This window comes from Gopherus flavomarginatus, chromosome 16 (genome assembly GCF_025201925.1).
Source record: "Gopherus flavomarginatus isolate rGopFla2 chromosome 16, rGopFla2.mat.asm, whole genome shotgun sequence".
Lineage (NCBI taxonomy): Eukaryota > Metazoa > Chordata > Testudines > Testudinidae > Gopherus > Gopherus flavomarginatus.
This window is the reverse complement of record NC_066632.1, coordinates 3,379,854-3,398,085: the sequence shown is the minus strand read 5'-3', so window position 1 is coordinate 3,398,085 and position 18,232 is coordinate 3,379,854. Positions and strand designations below refer to the sequence as shown.

The 18,232-nt window shown below is 57.8% G+C and overlaps 1 protein-coding gene across 4 annotated transcripts; it reads left to right on the top strand.

The window, feature by feature from the left end:
- Nucleotides 1-2,574: 2,574 nt before the first annotated feature.
- LOC127035348 (nuclear factor interleukin-3-regulated protein-like) lies at nucleotides 2,575-17,802 on the top strand. 4 transcript variants are annotated; one of them, XR_007769722.1, is made up of 3 exons: nucleotides 12,526-12,715; nucleotides 14,691-17,125; nucleotides 17,238-17,802. XR_007769722.1 is itself a non-coding variant. In XM_050925110.1 (2 exons), exon 2 carries the CDS (start codon nucleotides 15,605-15,607, stop codon nucleotides 16,940-16,942), a length of 1,338 nt encoding a protein of 445 aa, XP_050781067.1. In that variant the 5' UTR covers nucleotides 2,575-2,709; nucleotides 14,691-15,604; the 3' UTR covers nucleotides 16,943-17,802. The 4 variants fall into 4 exon arrangements, 3 of the variants coding, with proteins under 3 accessions (XP_050781067.1, XP_050781068.1, XP_050781066.1); XM_050925110.1 differs by lacking the exon at nucleotides 12,526-12,715 and adding an exon at nucleotides 2,575-2,709 and having other exon boundaries at nucleotides 14,691-17,802; XM_050925111.1 differs by having other exon boundaries at nucleotides 12,526-12,663; nucleotides 14,691-17,802.
- Nucleotides 17,803-18,232: the final 430 nt, after the last annotated feature.

Sequence of the window (18,232 nt, the reverse complement as noted above, 5' to 3'; positions counted from 1 at the left end):
CGTTGATGGGTCTATCCTCCATGAACGTATCTAGTTCTTTTTTGAACTCTGTTATGGTCTTGGCCTTCAGAGCATCCTCTGGCGAGGAGTTCCACAGGTTGCCTGTGCGTTGTGTGAAGAAATACTTCCTTGTGGTCGTTTTATACCTGCTGCCTATTAATTCCATTGAGTGACCCCTAGTTCTTGTGTTATGAGAAGGAGTAAATAGCACTCCCTTATTCGCGTTCTCCACACCAGTCATGATTTTATAGACCTCAGAGATCTTATTCCTGGCTGGGGCCTGTCACCTTTCAAACAGCCAAGGGCCACCAGCTCCCGTTTCCTGGGTGCTTCTTTTGATCAAACACTGAGGAAATGGGAACTGGCCGTTATCCAGCCACCTTGCTTCTGAGCCTGGCTGTCCTTTTTCCCTCTGAAACCTTCTCGCGTCCTTCAGTTCCCCATCACCTCTAACACCGGGGGGCACTGTCCTGCTCCCACACTGAGTTCTTCCACATCTGGCTCATGTAACATCTGTCTTATCGATGGCATCGCTCAGCTCCGTGCAGTGAATCTCTCTGGGGCTGGGGGCGGACAAATGTTAATGCCCTTGGACAGTCTATGATGTTCCTCCTTTGGAATGTTCCCCCCAGCTGCGCAAAAAGGAAACAGCGTGGCCTAGTAGGCAGAGCACCAGAGTGGGATTTGGGAGATGCGAGTTCTGTTCCTGGTTCTGCTACTGGCCAGCTGGTTGACCTGGAGTGAGTCGCCACGTGGCCCTGTGCCTCAGTTTCCCCATCTATAGGCTGATTCTGACCTGCAGTCACAGATCCACGGGGTTGGGGCAACCCCCTCAGCTTTTAAACAGCCCCTTGGAGGAACCCCTTCAGTGTGCCTAGCCCCCACGGGGTCCCGCGCTTCCTCCATGGCAGGCCACGCAGCCTCCCCACCTCTGAGCCTGGGCCTCTGGGCTCAGAACTGCTTCGCTCTATCAGCGCTGCCCAGTGAGTCTAACGGAGACGCACTCCTGGCTCAAGACTTTGTGTCCTCTTCAGGGATCCGTGCACCACAGCCAGGATTTGCAGCGACACCCACCAGGCGTCACAAAGCTGAGCGGGGTTTATTAGTCAGCTGGAACACGGCAGCGGAAAGTCCTTAAGTTAGCACAAGACAAAGTCCAGCCTGGCTCCCCCCGGCCATGCCGCTGTGGAAACCACCTCGGCTCTGGTCCGCGCTGCCCTTGTGCATCCCAGCGGGCGGCAAAAACCCAGCTCTTATTCTGCCTCCTTGTCGCCTCTTGGGCCCTCGTCCTCCTCCGGCTCCGGGCTCCAGCTTTGTCCCAGGAGCAGACGTGACCCTTCTGCCGCCCCTGGGGAATGGTCCCAAGGCAAGTCAGTCACTTCATAACAACAACCATCGCCACCCCTCCTTGGTAAAGGGCTGTGGGATCTGTGGAGCCTAAAGGCCTGTGAAAGGGCTCTGGCCCTCTGCCCCCTTTCCAGTATTTGTAACTCCCCGGCTTAAATGGGGCAGTTTATACAGGGATCCATAGCCTGGTGCTGAGGTGCAGCCACTTCTGGGGTGGGGCATGGGGGCTGTTTATATAGAGATCCCTAGCCCGGCGCTGAGGTGCAGCCACCTCTGGGGTGAGGCTTGGGGGCTGTTTATACAGGGATCCCCTAGCCTGGCGCTGGGTGCAGCCACCTCTAGGGTGGGGCATGGGGGCTGCTTATACAAGGATCCCTCACCTGGCGCTGAGGTGCAGCTGTCTCTGGGGTGGGGTATTGCATCTAGGGTCAGTTTAAAGCCTGGGCTGGAGGGGTGGGGGCTGGTTCCACGGGCACAGAGACCTCCTGACCTGGCATCAGATGCTCGCAGATCTCTTCTCCGGTCCGCATCTCCCACCCCAGCTCGGTCCCCGGTAATGATGGCTCCATCCCAAGTCAAATCCTGGGGGGTGGAGAAGGCAGGGAAGTGGCAGAGACAGAAGGGGGTGACCAGAGCCCCCCTCCCACTCCTACTGCAACAGTCACTCCCCATTTATGCCTGGGGTGGGGGTTGGCGGTGAGCTAGCAAGAGAAGGAAAACGAAAGATCAAGGGAAGGGGAGGTGGATCCCCACAGACCCCCACCCCCATTTCTTCCGTGGGGGGAATCCAGGCACCCCCCCACACACACCCATCCCTGCCAGGGGGAGCCTCTAGACAACCCCACCCCCATCTCTTCCGTGGAGGGAATCCAGACACCCCCCCACCCATCTCTGCCCTGGGGAGCCTCTAGACAACTCCCACCCCCATCTCTTCCGTGGGGGTATCCAGGCACCCCCACCCCGCACACACACACCCATCCCTGCCAGGGGGAGCCTCTAGACAACCCCCATCCTTAGCCCATCTCTTCGGGGGGGGGCGGGACAGATGCCCCCCACGCCCCTCCCATCCCTGCCAGGGGCGGAGCCGGACAGACCCCCGCCTCCCTAGCGCCCATCCCCGCTGCCCAGCCTCTGGGCTGGGCTCCGATCGCTGCTGGGGGATTAAATCTCTCCGCCCCCCCCCCGTTGGCTCCCGGCCCGGCCCCCCCTCCCCGCCCCGTTTGTGTGTTGCGAAGCAGAACGTGACTGAGGCGCTAAGCGGCTGTTATGCAACCGGGTGACCCAGTAACACACATTCCGTGCGCCGGCTGCAGGGACCGGCCGCCACCGCCACCGCCCGCGGGGCCCGGCCCGGCCCGAGAGGTACCGAGCCCCGCCCGCGGGGCGCTGGGGGGGTCGGTTACCGCGGGGGGCGCGTGTGTTTGCAGGGGTGTTGTGCGCGTGAAGTGTGTTGTGTGGCTAAGAGTGCAGTGTGTGTGTGTGTTGCGCGGGTAAGGCTGTCATGTTTTGTGTATTTCGGGTGTGTGCATTGTGTGTCTTCTGTGGGCCGTGTGTATTGTATTGCGGCGTGTGTGTGTGTTGCATACTCTGTGCGCGTCTCGGGGTGTTGTGTTTGGGTAATGTGTTTTGTGTGTTTGCAGGGGGTGTTGTGTGTCTTCTGTGTACGGTGTGTATGTCTTGTGTGGGTTGCATGTTGTGGGCACTCTGGTGTGTGTCTAAGCGGGTTTGGATGATGTGTTTTGTATGTTTAGGGGTGTGTGTGTTGTGTGTTCAGTGTTATGTATTGTATTTTGTGTGTATTGTATGTTGTGTGCATAATGTGTTGTCACTCTAAGCATGTTGTGTTTGTATGATGTGTTTTGTATGTTTTTAGGAAGTGGGTGTGATGTATGTATTCTGCTGTGTGTATTACATGTTGTCTGTATATTGTGTATGTCCTGTGTTTTGTGTTCTGGGCATAAGCATGTTGTCTATGTAGTGTGGGTATATATGATGTGTTTTATGTGGTTGGAGGTGTGTATGTATTGTGCTTTGTGTACATTTGTGTCGTGGGTGTATGCATGATGTGTTGTGTATGTTTGAGGGGTGCATTGTGTATGTGGTGTGTGTATGTAGTGTATACATATCCTGTTCTGTGTATATGTTGTTTGTCTTGTGTGGTTACATAACTGTGTGTTGTGGCTGTGTGTATTCCTCTTGTATTGTTTGTCATGTGTCTATGTTGCATGTATGTAATGTAAAGCAGTGTGTGTGCATTGTGTATATGTATAGTGTGTTACATGTGTGCTTGTAGGTCTGATTCACTGGGGTTCTGTTGTGTGTGTATCTATTGTGCATTGTGTCTGGATATACTGTGTGCACATGTTCTCTGTGCTGTAATTGTGTGTGTGTGTGTGTGTGTGTGTGTGTGTGTGTGTGCACATCTATTTGTGGCACATGTGTGTGTCCCTGGAGTATCCTTCCCACAACACTCCCCAAACTCTTCCGTATCAAAGCCCTGACAACACACACGCACACACACACTCTCTCTCTCTCTCTCTGCCTGAACATTCCCAGTCACTCCCCTCAATCCTGACCTACTTTTGCAGGGCGTGTGTAGCAGGCACAGCCAAACCAAAAGAAGGCAGGGCGGGCATTTGTGTGTGTGTGTGTGGGGTGAGTGGGAGGGAGAAGGTTTTAGTACTCTATGTTGAGGGTGAATTTGGCCCTTTGGGGGGACACACACAGATTTGGGGAGCGAGGGTGTATTGTGAAGCAGCAAAGTTGGGGTCCTGGAATCTCAAACCATGGGAACGCTGTCTGGAAAGTGGAGGGAAGCTTGTAAATAATATGTGTGTGCGCGCGCACACACACACACACTCTTTATACATACACAGACCCTCCCTCTTTCCTACACACACACGGCATATGCACACACACCCCATCTACGCATACACAGACATCCTCCATACAAACACACCATCACACCCCCCACCTACACACACACCGACATTCCGCCAGTACACCCACACCCTCAACCCCCCATCTACACACACACACACACACACACACACACACACACACACACACATCCTCTGGTACAAACATCCCCCCACACCCCATCTACACACCCACAGACATCCTCCAGTACACACCCACACCCACTCTCCATATTACACCCCTCTCCCCAGATTGACATGGTGGCTCTCTCTCCCTGCTCCGATCCTAGCTAGCTGGGGTGGATGGGGTAGTGAGGGGCAGGGTTGTGGGGCAGATGGAACTGGGGGCTCTGTTGTGTTGGGGGTGGGCATAGGGGCCAGGGCTGATGTAGGAGCAGAGGGAGATGGGGGGGTGTCCAATCTGCCCCCCAGTCCTGCTCCTTCCTCCTCTCCCCTCACAGAGTCAAACCAAGGAGCTGCTGATTCCCACTAGGGGAGTGACCCACCTCGACTCTCCCCACCTGGCTGGGCCAAGCCCTTCGGGGCAGCCTCTGGCTGAGGGGCCCCGATCCTGGCTACTGTACGGTGGCATTACGTTAGCCAGCTGGGCTCATACTCCACCAAGGTGAAAGGTGAGCCCCAGGCTGTGTATGGGAGGGGGGCATGAGCCTATACACTCATGGGGGCCCCAGATTTACAGCAACGGGTCCCACGGGCCATGCAGGGATCGCAGCTTTATCTCAGGTGTCGTCTCCATGCGCCAAATGCTGCTGAGGGGGAGATGGGGTTGGGAAGTCTCCCGGTAGCTGGTTAGGGGATGATTGACCAGTGGAACTCCCCACCACCAGATCAGCTCGGCTCAAAGGCCAGTGCTGGGGTTGAATTGAGTCTGATCTTCCTGTGGTGCTAGGGAGCGCCCATCACTGTGGTTTCTGGGCAGATGAAGGGACAGGTAAATTGGATATCCTCTTCCTGAGGCCTGTAGGCAACCCATGCCCACCCCACTCTAACCACTGGACCCCACTGCCCTCCCGGAGTTGGGAACAGAACCCAGGAGTCCTGATCCCCCTGTCCTCTCCTGCTCTAACCACTTGACCCCACTCCCCTCCCAGAGCTGGGAACAGAACCCAGGAGTCCTGACCCCCCCCATCCTTTCCTGCTTTAAGCAGCAGACCCCACTCCTGCTCTCCCCCAAGCTGAAACAGAACCCAGAAGTCCTAATTCCCAGCCCCTGGCTCTAACCACTTGACCCCACTCCCCTCCCTGAGCTGGGAACAGAACCCAGGAGTCCTAGCTCCCATACAGCCAGCACTGAAGGCTTCCCCTCGCCATTGTCTCATGGGATGAACACCCTGGCCTCTCCTCCCCCATCCCATGGAGTGAAGATAGCTCAGCGCTGTGGGAGGTGGGGGTGGCGGGATCCCAGCCGGGACGTGTGGCTCGTGCTCTGTGCTGTCCGCAGAGCAGGGGACAGGCTGGACGTGGGGCTGATAAGGGCAGGCAGGGAGGCCCCAAGGTTGGAATCAAAGGGTTCAGAGCATTTCATGGCTGGGAAAGTGACCTAGCACTGCTGGCTCTGGGAGGGCAGTGGAGACTGGTGGTTAGAGCGGGGGCCTGGGAGCCAGGACTCCTGGGTTCTCTCCTGGGCTGTGAGAGGAGTGGGGCCTGGTGGGCTAGGGCGGGGGGGGGTGAGCATACAGGGCTAGATGGGCTCATGGGCCTGATCCTGATCCCAGGCACAGGGAGGGTCGGGCAGATATAGGCAGTATTGGCCTGTTGCTCGGCTGGGTCCAGGTCCTGGCGCGGGGTGAGGCACCAGGGCTGGCCCGGAGGCCTCGCCAACCAGGGGGATGGTGCCATAGGAAGCGATGGCTCTGCTCCAGCCCTGTCAGGGACAGAACATTCTGCCTGGCAACGTGGGACATTATATAAAGTTACTTCATGAGGTGCTGGGAGCCGGGGGTGAGGGCTGTGCTCCTGGGGGCTGGTGCTGGGAGGCCTGAGCCCAGCTGTGGGCTGGCAGGCAGGATTGAACTCCAGGTGACCAGATGGATCCAGCCACGGCCATGTCTCCCGAGGGACTTGCCCAGGGGTCCCAGAGCTGGGGAGGTGCAAGGTCCCTGCAGTGGGGGCGCAGGGGGAGAGGACATGGACTGTGGAGAAGGATTCTGAGTCAAGAGAGTGGGGTGTGGCTGGGAATCCAGACTCCTGGATTTTATCCCGAGCTCTGGGAGGTGGGTGGGGTCTAGTGGTTAGAGCTGGGGGCCAGGACTCCTGGTTTCTATCCCCAGCTCTGGGAGGGAAGGGGGGGGATCTAGCAGTTAGTGTGGGGAGCTGGGGGCTAGGACCCCTGGGTTCTGTTCCCAGCTCGGAGAAAGGAGTGGGGTCTAGTGCTAGAATGGGGAGCTCAGGGCCAGGACACCTGGGTTCTGCTCCCAGCTCGGGGAGGGGAGTGGTGTCTAGTGGTTAGAGCACAGGTGGTTTGGGAGTCAGGAGTCCTATATGCCTAGATTGCATTATACCAGCTGAGGATCTGTCCCTGTGTACTAAAAAGCCCCTCCTTGTTAGCAGCAGGCTGGGGAGGGGTTCGCAGGGGGCTTTTCCCCTCGCCGCCCCCTCTGCACACAGTCTGCTTGTCCCCTGCCAGCCCTGCACTGTTGCCTTTAGGTCCCCACACTGGGGTCTCTGTGTGTGGGTTTAACACCCCCTAACACTGCCGCAATCGCAACCCCCCAACCCCACGCACTGCAGGTTCCATGTAGCAGGCATTGAGGTGTCGCTCAAGCTGTGGCTGTGTGGGCTCCTAGCTCTGGAGAGGACTGATTTGATCCTGGGAGGGCAGTTGCTGTGACCCCACACACGTCTCTCCTAGCCTGGGATTTGATTCTCCTGTGGTTTGCCCTCCTTGACCTCGGGAGAGTCACTCCGGAGTCAGACCCGGGCTGTGGATAGTTCCTTCTCAAACCTGTGGCTGGGGCCTTGGCAAGTGGAGATCCGCCCCAATTCCTCATCCGCTCCCTCGCCTTCTATAGCTTGGGTGATGTAACCCCCAACCCGTGCTGGCTGCCGTGGGAACACCCCGGTTGGCCAACGCGGATGTTGAGTTGCTTCCTTGGTTCTGGTTTAGTGGGTTAGTAGGGCAGAGCCGCTCCGAGGGCTGAGCCTGAATAGAACACAGCGGTGGGTGGGTGGACTGCACTCAGCTAACCTCCTGAGAGGTACCTGGGGGCAAAGAGAGGCACCGAGAAGGGACCTGAGAGGGTAGGGAGACAGGTGGACCTGTCACCAGCTCACCCAAAATATGGTGTGTGTTTTTCCAAAGCACCAGCTCCTGGAGTCATGTGACATATGAGGACCTCAGTTTTTGTTTACATTTTGGTAAAGGTGGACTGATGTTTATTAGGTGTAATATGGTGAACGAAGACTCCGTGTGCTGATGCTGCACATTTTGTATTAGGTGTATTATGGTAGCGCCCTGAACCCCATTGTGCTAGGGATGGATGAATGTGTATGGGGATGGATGGATGCATGTGGATGGGTGGATGGGGATGGGGGTGGATGGGGATGGATGATGATGTGGTGTATCGGGATGGGGGGATGGGGATGGGGATGGATGATGATGTGGTGGATGGGGATGGGGGGATGAGGATGGATGAGGATGTGGTGTACAGGGATGGATGGATAGATGGAAGGGGATGGATGATGATGTGGTGGACGAGGAGGGATGGATGGATAGATGGATGGGGATGGATGATGTGGGGGATGAGGATGGATGTGGAGGGACGGATATGGATGGGAATGGGGATGGATGATGATGTGTATGGGGATGGATGTGGAGGGATGCGGATGGGGATGAGGATGGATGAGGATGTGGATGGATGGATAGATGGATGGGGATGGATGATGATGTGGAGGATGAGGGTGGATGGATGGGAATGGATGGATAGATGGATGGGGATGGAGGATGTGGGGGATGGGGATGGATGGAAGGATGTGGAGGGACGGATATGGATGGGAATGGGGATGGATGATGATGTGGTGTATGGGGATGGATGTGGAGGGATGAGGATGGATGAGGATGTGGATGGATGGATAGATGGATGGGGATGGGGACGAGGATGGGGGGATGGATGATGATGAGGTGGATGGGGAAGGATGGATGTGGATGGATGGATAGGTGGATGAGGATGGGGATGGATGATGACGTGGGGGATGTGGGGTGGGGATGGATGATGTGGGGGATGGGGATGGGGGGATAGGTGGATGAGGATGGGGATGGATGATGATGTGGCGGATGGGGATGGATGATGTGGTGGATGGGGATGGGTGGATATGGATGGGGATGATGATGTGGTGGATGGGGATGGGGATATGGGGATGGATGATGATGTGGGGGATGGGGATGGATGGATGGGGATGGGTGGATATGGATGGGGATATGGGGATGGGGATGGATGATGATGTGGTGGATGGGGATGGGGATATGGGGATGGGGATGCATGATGATGTGGGGGATGTGGGTGGATGGATGTGGATGGATGGATGGGGATGGGTGGATGGGGATGAGGATGGATGGATGAGGATGGGGATGGATGAGGATGTGGTGTATGGGGATGGGGGGATGAGGATGGATGATGATGTGGTGGATGTGGATGGATGGATGGGGATGGGAATGGATGTGGATGGATGGATGGGTGGATGGGGATGGGAATGGATGTGGATGGATGGATGGGGATGAGGATGGATGGATGAGGATGGGGATGGATGAGGATGTGGTGTATGGGGATGGGGGGATGAGGATGGATGATGATGTGGTGGATGTGGATGGATGGATGGGGATGGGAATGGATGTGGATGGATGGATGAGTGGATGGGGATGGGAATGGATGTGGATGGATGGATGGGTGGATGGGGATGGGGATGGATGTGGGTGGATGGGAATGGGGGTGGGGATGGGGATGGATGATGATGTGGTGGATGGGGATGGGGATGGATGATGATGTGGTGGATGGAGATGGGGGGATGGGGATGGGGGGATGGGGATGGATGATGATGTGGTGGATGGGGATGGGGGGATGGGGATGGATGATGTGCATGGGGATGGATGGATAGATGGATGGGGATGGATGATGATGTGGTGGATGGGGATGGGTGGGAATGGGGATGGATGGATGTGGATGGATGGATGATGATGTGGTGGATGGGGATGGGTGGATGGATGGATAGATGGATGGGGATGGATGATGATGTGGTGGATGGGGATGGGTGGGAATGTGGATGGATGGATGTGGATGGATGGATGATGATGTGGATGGATGGATGGGGATGGGTGGATGATGATGTCGGGGATGGGGATGCATGATGATGTGGGGGATGGGGAAGGATGGATGTGGATGGATGAATAGATGGACGGGGATGGATGATGATGTGGTGTATGGGGAAGGATGGATGGGGATGGGGATGGATGGAGATGGGTGGATGGGGATGAGGATGGATGATGATGTGGTGGATGGGGATCAATGGGGATGGATGGATGGGGATGGATGATGTGGGGGATGGGGATGGGGATGGATTGATGATGTGGTGTATGGGGATGGATGGATGAGGATGGATGATGTGGGGGATGGGGATGGGGATGGATTGATGATGTGGTGTATGGGGATGGGGGATGGGGATGGATGATGATGTGGGGGATGGGGATGGGGGGATGTGGATGGATGGATAGATGGATGGGAATGGGGATGGATGGATGATGTGGTGTATGGGGATGGGGGGGTGGGGATGGATGGATGATGTGGTGTATGGGGATGGATGGATGGATGAGGATGGGTATGGATGATGATGTGGTGTATGGGGATGGGATGGGGATGGATGGATGATGATGTGGTGGATGGGGATGGATGGATGATGATGTGGTGGATGGGGATTGGGGGATGGGGATGGACGATGATGTGGGGGATGGGGATGGGGGGATGAGGAAGGATGATGTGGTGTATGGGGATGGATGGATGCGGATGGATGGATAGATGGATGGGGATGGATGATGATGTGATGGATGACGATGTGGTGGATGGGGATGGGGGGATGGGGATGGGGATGAGGATGGATGATGATGTAGTGTACAGGGATGGATGGATAGATGGATGGGGATGGATGATGATGTGGTGGATGAGGATGGATGGATGGGGATGGATGGATAGATGGATGGGGATGGATGATGATGTGGTGGATGGGGATGGATGGATGATGATGTGGTGTATGGGGATGGGGGGATGGGGATGGATGACGATGTGGTGGATGGGGATGGGGGGATGGGGATGGATGATGATATGGTGTACAGGGATGGATGGATAGATGGATGGGGATGGATGATGATGTGGTGGATGAGGATGGATGGATGGGGATGGATGGATAGATGGATGGGGATGGATGGATGATGATGTGGTGGATGGGGATGGATGGATGACGATGTGGTGGATGGGGATGGGGGGATGGGGATGGGGGGATGAGGATGGATGATGATGTGGTGTATGGGGATGGATGGATGTGGATGGATGGATAGATGGATGGGGATGGATGATGATGTGGTGGATGAGGATGGATGGATGGATGATGATGTGGTGTACAGGGATGGATGGATGGATGATGATGTGGTGGATGGGGATGGATGGATAGATGGATGGGGATGGATGATGATGTGGTGGATGGGGATGGATGGATGTGGATGGATGGATAGATGGATGGGGGTGGATGGATGATGATGTGGTGGATGGGGATGAATGGATGTGTATAGATGGATAGGGATGGATGATGATGTGGTGGATGGGAATGGATGGATGACAATGTGGTGTATGGGGAAGGAAGGGTGAATGAACAGACAGACTGACCAAGTAGCTCAGACGGACTCCCAGGGAGCCGCCCTTTGCCGGAGGGCGCTGGTCTCTGCCTTTGGGTAACCCAGTAGCCCGGGGCAATGACACGGAGCTGGGAAGTAGGTCAGCAGCACCCTTCATACCAGCGCATTCAGGCGATGCCCAGACTTGCCCTCACCTGGTGCACACACCCGGCCCTGCCCACCAGCCGCTCCACGTGCCATGAGGACACGGGGCCAGTGCCTGGGGCGGATCCTCCCTGGGAGGGGCGGGGGCTTGTTGGTGGAAATTCTCATACAGCCTTGACCTAGAAAGAGAAGAAAACAGGAGATGGTGAGAAGTGCCGTGAGAGACTCAGCAGAGAATGCCAGGCTGCAGGCAGCTCAGTAGGGGGCGCTGTGCTGCACGGAGCAGGATGGGGACTCAGCATGGGGGCCTTGTGGATAAGGCACCGGACACCTGGGTTCTCTTCCCAGCTCTGTTACTGGCCTGCTGTGGGACCTGGTGTCCCTGCCTCTGTCTGACTCAGTTTCCTCTGCTACCCTGTGTCTGTGTAGATTGTAAACTCCGTGTGGCAGGGACTCTCTCTGGTGCAGCTCCGTGACTGGAGCATTTTGGTGCCACCATAATACACCTAATAAATGAAAGTAAAGGAAGGAGGAGTATCCCCCTGTTTACAGATGGGGAAACTGAGGCCCAGAGCGATATAAGGGGCAGCAGGCTGGATGGTGCAACTGGGCAGCTCGGTGAGGGGCAGACACTTTTGCAAACTGGGCCCTAAATAAGCTCTTAAAAATCTGGCCCCGGTCTTCTGGGGGCCTGAGATACCTAACTCCCATTGGACCCAAAGGTGCCTATACCCCTTTGGTGATCTCGGTCCTCGCCCCAGATCTCTCAGGACACAGCTTCCACCCCCCACCCCCTGTTTCTCTCCCCTCCTGGCTCAGCTCCTGCTTAGATCATCTCTCTGGGCGGCATCGGATCCCGGCAGCGCGGAGCTAAGCAGCCCAGTCCCCTTTGCTGCTTCCAGTCCCCCCGCTTCTCCCTGCCCCATAGCCCCGTAGCCCCATTGTTCCTCTGACTTTCACACAGAGCCTCTTTCTAGGCTAGTAGGTTGCTGGCGACGCGCCCGGGCCTCAGCAGTGGCGTTGTGCAATATGCCAGCAGCGGACCTGTTTTGACTGCCTGGGCTGATAAATATTCAATGTTTACTGACCTATATTCCTAGTGCTCACATCTGCCGGGCGGGCGGGGGCGTCCAGGCCAAGTGTGCTGCTCCGCACCCCCCCCCCCGGCTCGTGCGAGGGCGTGCATACGTTCCTCCCCGGGACTAGGTCAGTTGCACAACAGGTTCTTGTGACCCACTGGGCATCCTGCCTTATGCAACCACCTCCCTGCTCCAGCCCCACTGGCCTCCTTCTGGGAAAGAACCAGCCCAGGGGAGAGTGGGAAGCCGCCTCTCTCTTTTCGTCTGCTCCCCTCTGCCCAGGGTGGACGCGCCCGGGCCGATTGCCCTGCCACTGCCCGTACGTGCCACACTGCAGCCGCCCTGGCAGTCCAAGCAGGGGCGCTGGCAAGGTGGGGGTGTGGTGTGTGTTGCACTGTGTTGTGTGCATGGGGTACTGTGGTGGGGGTGCCATGTCTGATGGTTGGTGTGTACTGTGGTGCTAGCTGTATTGGGCTGTGTGTGGTGTCTGGGGTGGGGGGCAAGGTGTAATTGTGTCATTGTGCAGTGTCTGATGCGTGCGTGGTGTGCAATGTGTGTTGTGCCATGTGTGGTGTCTGTTGGGGGGGATGTAATGGTAAGTGTGCAGTGTGTAGTGTGCAGTCTGTAGTGTGGGTGTGTGGTGTGTGTAGTTGTACGGTGTGTGCGATGTGTATGGGACAGTGTGGGTATTGGGTAGCGTTTGTGTCAGGTCTGTGTGGGGTGCAGTGTGTAATTGTGTAGTGTGCAGTGTTTGTGTGTGTGCAGTATAGTGTCAGATATGTGACATGTGCATGGTGTTCAGTGTGTATTGTGTGTTGTGCAGTGTCTGTGTAGGGTGCAGTATGTGCCTGCATGGTGTATGTGTGCAGTGTGTGGTGTGCAGTGTGTGATGTGTGTGGGGGGGTGCAGCATGTACAGTGTGTGGTGTGTGATGTGGCATGTGTGTTGTATAGTTGTTGGCAGGCAGTTTGCAGTGTGTATCTGTGGGCAGTGTGTGGCATGCATGGTGTGTGTTCATACAGTGTGCAGTGTGTGTGTGTGTGAGCTTGGGGTACACACTGCATGTGTGGTGCACAGTGTGTAGCTGTGTGCAGTGTGCATGGTGTGTGCATATGCAGTGTGTAGTGTGTGTGTGCAATGCACTGTGTGTAGCTGTGTGGTGTGCGGTGTGTGCTGCTGTGGTGTGCAGTGTTTAGTGTCGTGTGTGTGGTGTGCACTATATGTGTATGCAGTGTGTAGTGTGTGTACATGGTGTATAGTATGTGTGTGTGTGTGTGCAGACACACACTATACACCATGCACACACAGTGCATACCACACACACACACTACAGACTACGGTAGTGAGGTGTGCAGTGTGTGTGTGTCTGGTGTGCGATGTGTAGCTGTGTGGTGTGTAGTGTGTGTGCAGCTGTGTGGTGTGTGCTGGTGCAGAGTGTAGCTGTGTAGCTGTGTGATGTGTGTGCACATGGTGCACAGTGTGTATCTGTCTGGTGATTGTTGGTGCAGTGTGTAGCTGTGTGGTGCGCAGTGTGCGCAGTGTAAAACTGTGTAGTGTGTGTGCCTGGTGTGCGGTGTGTAATGTATGTGTGTGCGTGTGTGCCTGGTGCGCGGTCTGTAGTGTATTTGTGGTGTCTGTAGCTGTGTGGTGTGTGCCTGGTGCATGGTGTGTAGAGTGTGTGTGTGTGTGTGTGTCTGTAGCTGTGTGGTGTGTGCCTGGTGCACGGTGTGTGGTGTGTGTGTGTGTGTGTGTGTGCCTGGTGCATGGTCTGTAGTGTATGCGTGGTGTCTCTAGCTGTGTGGTGTGTGCCTGCTGCACGGTGTGTGGTGTGTGTGTGTGTGTGCCTGGTGCATGGTCTGTAGTGTATGCGTGGTGTCTGTAGCTGTGTGGTGTGTGCCTGGTGCATGGTGTGTAGTGTGTGTGTGTGTGTCTCTAGCTGTGTGGTGTGTGCCTGCTGCACGGTGTGTGGTGTGTGTGTGTGTGTGCCTGGTGCATGGTCTGTAGTGTATACGTGGTGTCTGTAGCTGTGTGGTGTGTGCATGGTGTGTAGTGTGTGTGTGTGTCTCTAGCTGTGTGGTGTGTGCCTGCTGCACAGTGTGTGTGTGTGTGTGCATGGTGCATGGTCTGTAGTGTCTGTGTGGTGTGTAGCTGGGGCAGCCCTGGCACCCAGCAGGCCGTGGCACACGCGTCGCCGTAGCGGGGCGGAATGTGGGGCATGCTGCCTGCTGGGCCCGGAGGCCTCTCCCGCCCTGCCCAGACCTGCTCGCCTGTGGCTTATGTAAGCAGCAGAGAGGGGTGTGACGTGCTGGGCCGCGGTCCAACCGCCCTCCGTGTCCTTCCTCCTAGGTGTTCCCTCCTCCTCCTCCTGGACCTGACACGGCTCCCGCCCGCCTCCCGCCTCACATCCCACAACATCCGCAGCCCAGCCGCGTCGCCGCAGCCAGCCTTCCGGCGCGGGACACGGGTACCAGAGCTTCGCAGAGCGCCTGGCAGGCACGGAACGGACCCAGCTGAGCCTGAACTGCCCGCCGGAATCCCACAGCCCCTAGCAGAAGGGCAGCTCCTCCAGGTACCCAGAAGATGGTCCACAGGTGCCCAATGTACCTGCCGGTGCCTGAGGGTGCCCATCGCGGCTTGTTGGTCGCAGCCGGAGGGCCACTCATGGCAGCAGCTTGCCCGGCTACCGGGATTGTTAACTGCTTGGGCTGAGGAGCTAGTGAGAATCGTCCGTTCCAGTGGCAGAGATCTGGGGTGCATTATCCCCCTGGCAGAGATCCGGGGTGCAGTGTCCCAGTGGCAGAGATCCAGGGTGCAGTATCCCAGTGGCAGACGTCCGTGGGCCCATATCCTGGTGGCAGAAATCTGGTGCGTGCTATTCCTGTGGCAGAGATCTGGGACGCGTTATACCCGTGGCAGAGAGCCAGGGTGCAGTGTCCCAGTGGCAGACATCTGTGGACCCATATCCCCGTGGCAGAGAACTGGGGCACGTTATCCCCGTGGCAGAGATCCAGGGTGCAGTGTCCCGGTGGCAGACGTCTGTGGACCCATATCCCCGTGACAGAGATCTGGGGCGTGCTATCCCCGTGGCAGAGATCTGGGGCGCATTATGCCCGTGGCAGAGACCCACGGGTGAGTTCTTGAGCCATCTCTAACCTCAGCATCTCGACCCTTCCCCGGCGACTATCCTGGGCGCTCTGAAGGCGCCGAAGGAATATCGGGGGTCAGAGCCGGGGTGACCTGGGTTCTATTTCTGGCCTGCGATGGAGGGTCTCAGCTCGCCTGGCCAGTGCGTGGCAGGGGGCGTCCCCCCGGAGGGCGTGATGCAGCGGGCCCGGGCGCTGAAGGGCAAAGCCAGCGCCAGCTTCCGGCGTAAGCGGGAGTTCATCTCGGACGAGAAGAAGGATGCCAGCTACTGGGAGAAGCGCCGGAAGAACAACGAGGCGGCCAAGCGCTCGCGGGAGAAGCGGCGCTTCAACGACCTGGTGCTGGAGAGCCGGGTGCTGGCGCTCAACGAGGAGAACCTGCGCCTCAAGACGGAGCTGCTCCAGCTCAAGCTGCGCTTCGGGCTGATCAGCACCGCCGCCTTCGTGGAGAAGAGCCACCAGCTGAGCGCCGCCAGCCGGGAGTGCGGTGGGGGCAGCAGCGGCTACTCCAGCGCCTCCTCCCGGGCCCAGCACTCGGAGGACTCGTCCGAGACGGAGCAGTCCGGCCGGGACGCTGCCGGGGCCAAATACTCGCCGCGGGGCTCCCTCTCCGACATGTCCGACGGCTCCTCTAGGGACAGCCCGCTGCCACGGACGCCGGGGGAGGCGCAGGCTGTGAGCAGGGCCCGGGGGGATGACGTGGCGCTGTGCCCCCCCAATCCCCAGGCCCCGGCCTCCCGGGGCGTCATCCTCTTCAGCGCCAACGGCTTCACCGCGGTGGAGCCACCCCAAGCCTGGGAGGCGCAGGGGAGGGGGGACAGGCCAGAGGAGGAAGAAGAGGAGAAGGCCCTGGGGAGCTATGCCCAGCAGATTCCCGGGGGTCGCCATGGCGACTGTGAGGCCTATTGCCAGCAGGGGGAGCTGCAGGGTCCCCCCGAGGCGTATGGCTGCCCACGGGCTGAGGGCTACGGCGCCCCTGCTGGCTTCCTTGGGGAGGAGGAGGCGCGGGAGGCCAGGCCGGAGCCCATGGAGATGGCGGTCGAGCCAAGTTCCCCCTTTGCGGGTTACTCCAGTGAGGAGAGTGGGGAGGAGCCCGGCTGGGGGTGCCCGCCCGCCCCCTACCCGCCCGCTCCGGACGTCAAGCTGGCCGCCCTGCCCCACAAGCTGCGCCTCAAATGCCGGGCCCACAGCAGCGGTGGCCAGGACCTGGGCCCTGAGCCTGGCGCCACTGGCTGCCAGCAGGAGGCGCCAGCCGACTGGGAGAGCGAGAGGCACGAAGAGATGGCGGCCCTGGTGCGGCAGGCGCTGCTCCTCAACGGGCACCCCCCCGCTGCTGGCGCCCTGGACAGCCTCCTCTACTGCAGCCTCCCACCCCCCTCAAACAGGCCCGAGCCTGAGGACTTCGCTGGAGGGTGGAGAGGAAGTTGCCACAATGAGGGCACCAGGCCCATATGAGCATTGCCCCCGAGCAGGGCACGGACCTTGAACAGCTGCTGCCTGGGCAGGGGATGTGGACAAAGCCAGCACTGACTGTCATGCTGCCCCTGGGGACCTGCCCAGCTGGGATCCAGTGAGCAGAGAGATCCCTGTCCTGCTGGGCCTGGGGATCTGCCCGGCTGAGATCCAGTGAGCAGAGAGGTCCCTGTCCTGCTGGGCCTGCGGGCCTGCCTGGCTGGGATCCAGTGAGCAGAGAGATCCTTGTCCTGCTGGGCCTGGGGATCTGCCCGGCTGGGATCCAGTGAGCAGAGAGATCCCTGTCCTGCTGGGCCTGGAGATCTGCCCAGCTGGTATTGAGTGAACATAGAGATACCTGTCCTGCTGGGCCTGGGAATCTGCCTATCTGGGATCTGGTGAGCAGAGAGGTCCCTGTCCTGGTGGGCCTGACAATCTGCCCAGCTGGGTTCTGATGAGCAACAAGATTCCCATCCTGCTGGCCTGGGGATCTGTCGAGCTGGGATCCAGTGAGCAGCAAAATCCCCATCCTGCTGGGCCTGGGGATCCAGAGAGCAGCAGGTTCTGCTTGGCTGGGCTTACAGATCTGGGAGCTGTTGGATGGTTCCCACCAAGCCAACATCTGAGCCCCACGTGCTGGGTGGGGCTGGCTTTACGGAGAGAACCAAGGGGGATCTCCCCACCCCCTTTGGCTTTGGAGCCCCCAGGATGGTGACAGCAGGGTGCAGCCAGGACCTGGGACCAACAGCCTCCTTCATGCCGGGACTGTCTCACCAACAACGCCACCAGCCGGACTTGTGGGCTGGGGGTTGGGGGGATTTTCTGAGTCAGGAAACATTTGATGAAAATAAAATTGTATCTTTAAAAAAAATCCAGATAAATGTCCCAAAAGGATTTTCCAAAGCGCCGGGGAGCCGCTATGGAGGGAGGGTGTGGAATGAGAGAAGGAAGGAAAGTTGGATGGATGGATGTGTATGGTGGGTGGAAAATAGATAGATGGGGGGGGTGATAGATAGATAGAGAAAGGTGGATGAGGATAGATAGATAGAGGGGGTGTATGGTAGGGTGACCAGAGAGCAAATGTAAAAAATCTGGATGGGGGTGGGGGGTAATAGGACCTTATATAAGAAAAAGACCCCAAAATCGGGACTGTCCCTATAAAATCGGGACATCTGGTCACCCTAGTGTACGGGGATAGATAGAGGGGGTGGATGGCTGGATGACAGCTATGTCAGGGAATGGAGGGATGGATGGAGCAGTAGGTGTGCACAGCATTGGATGGATAGATTGGAG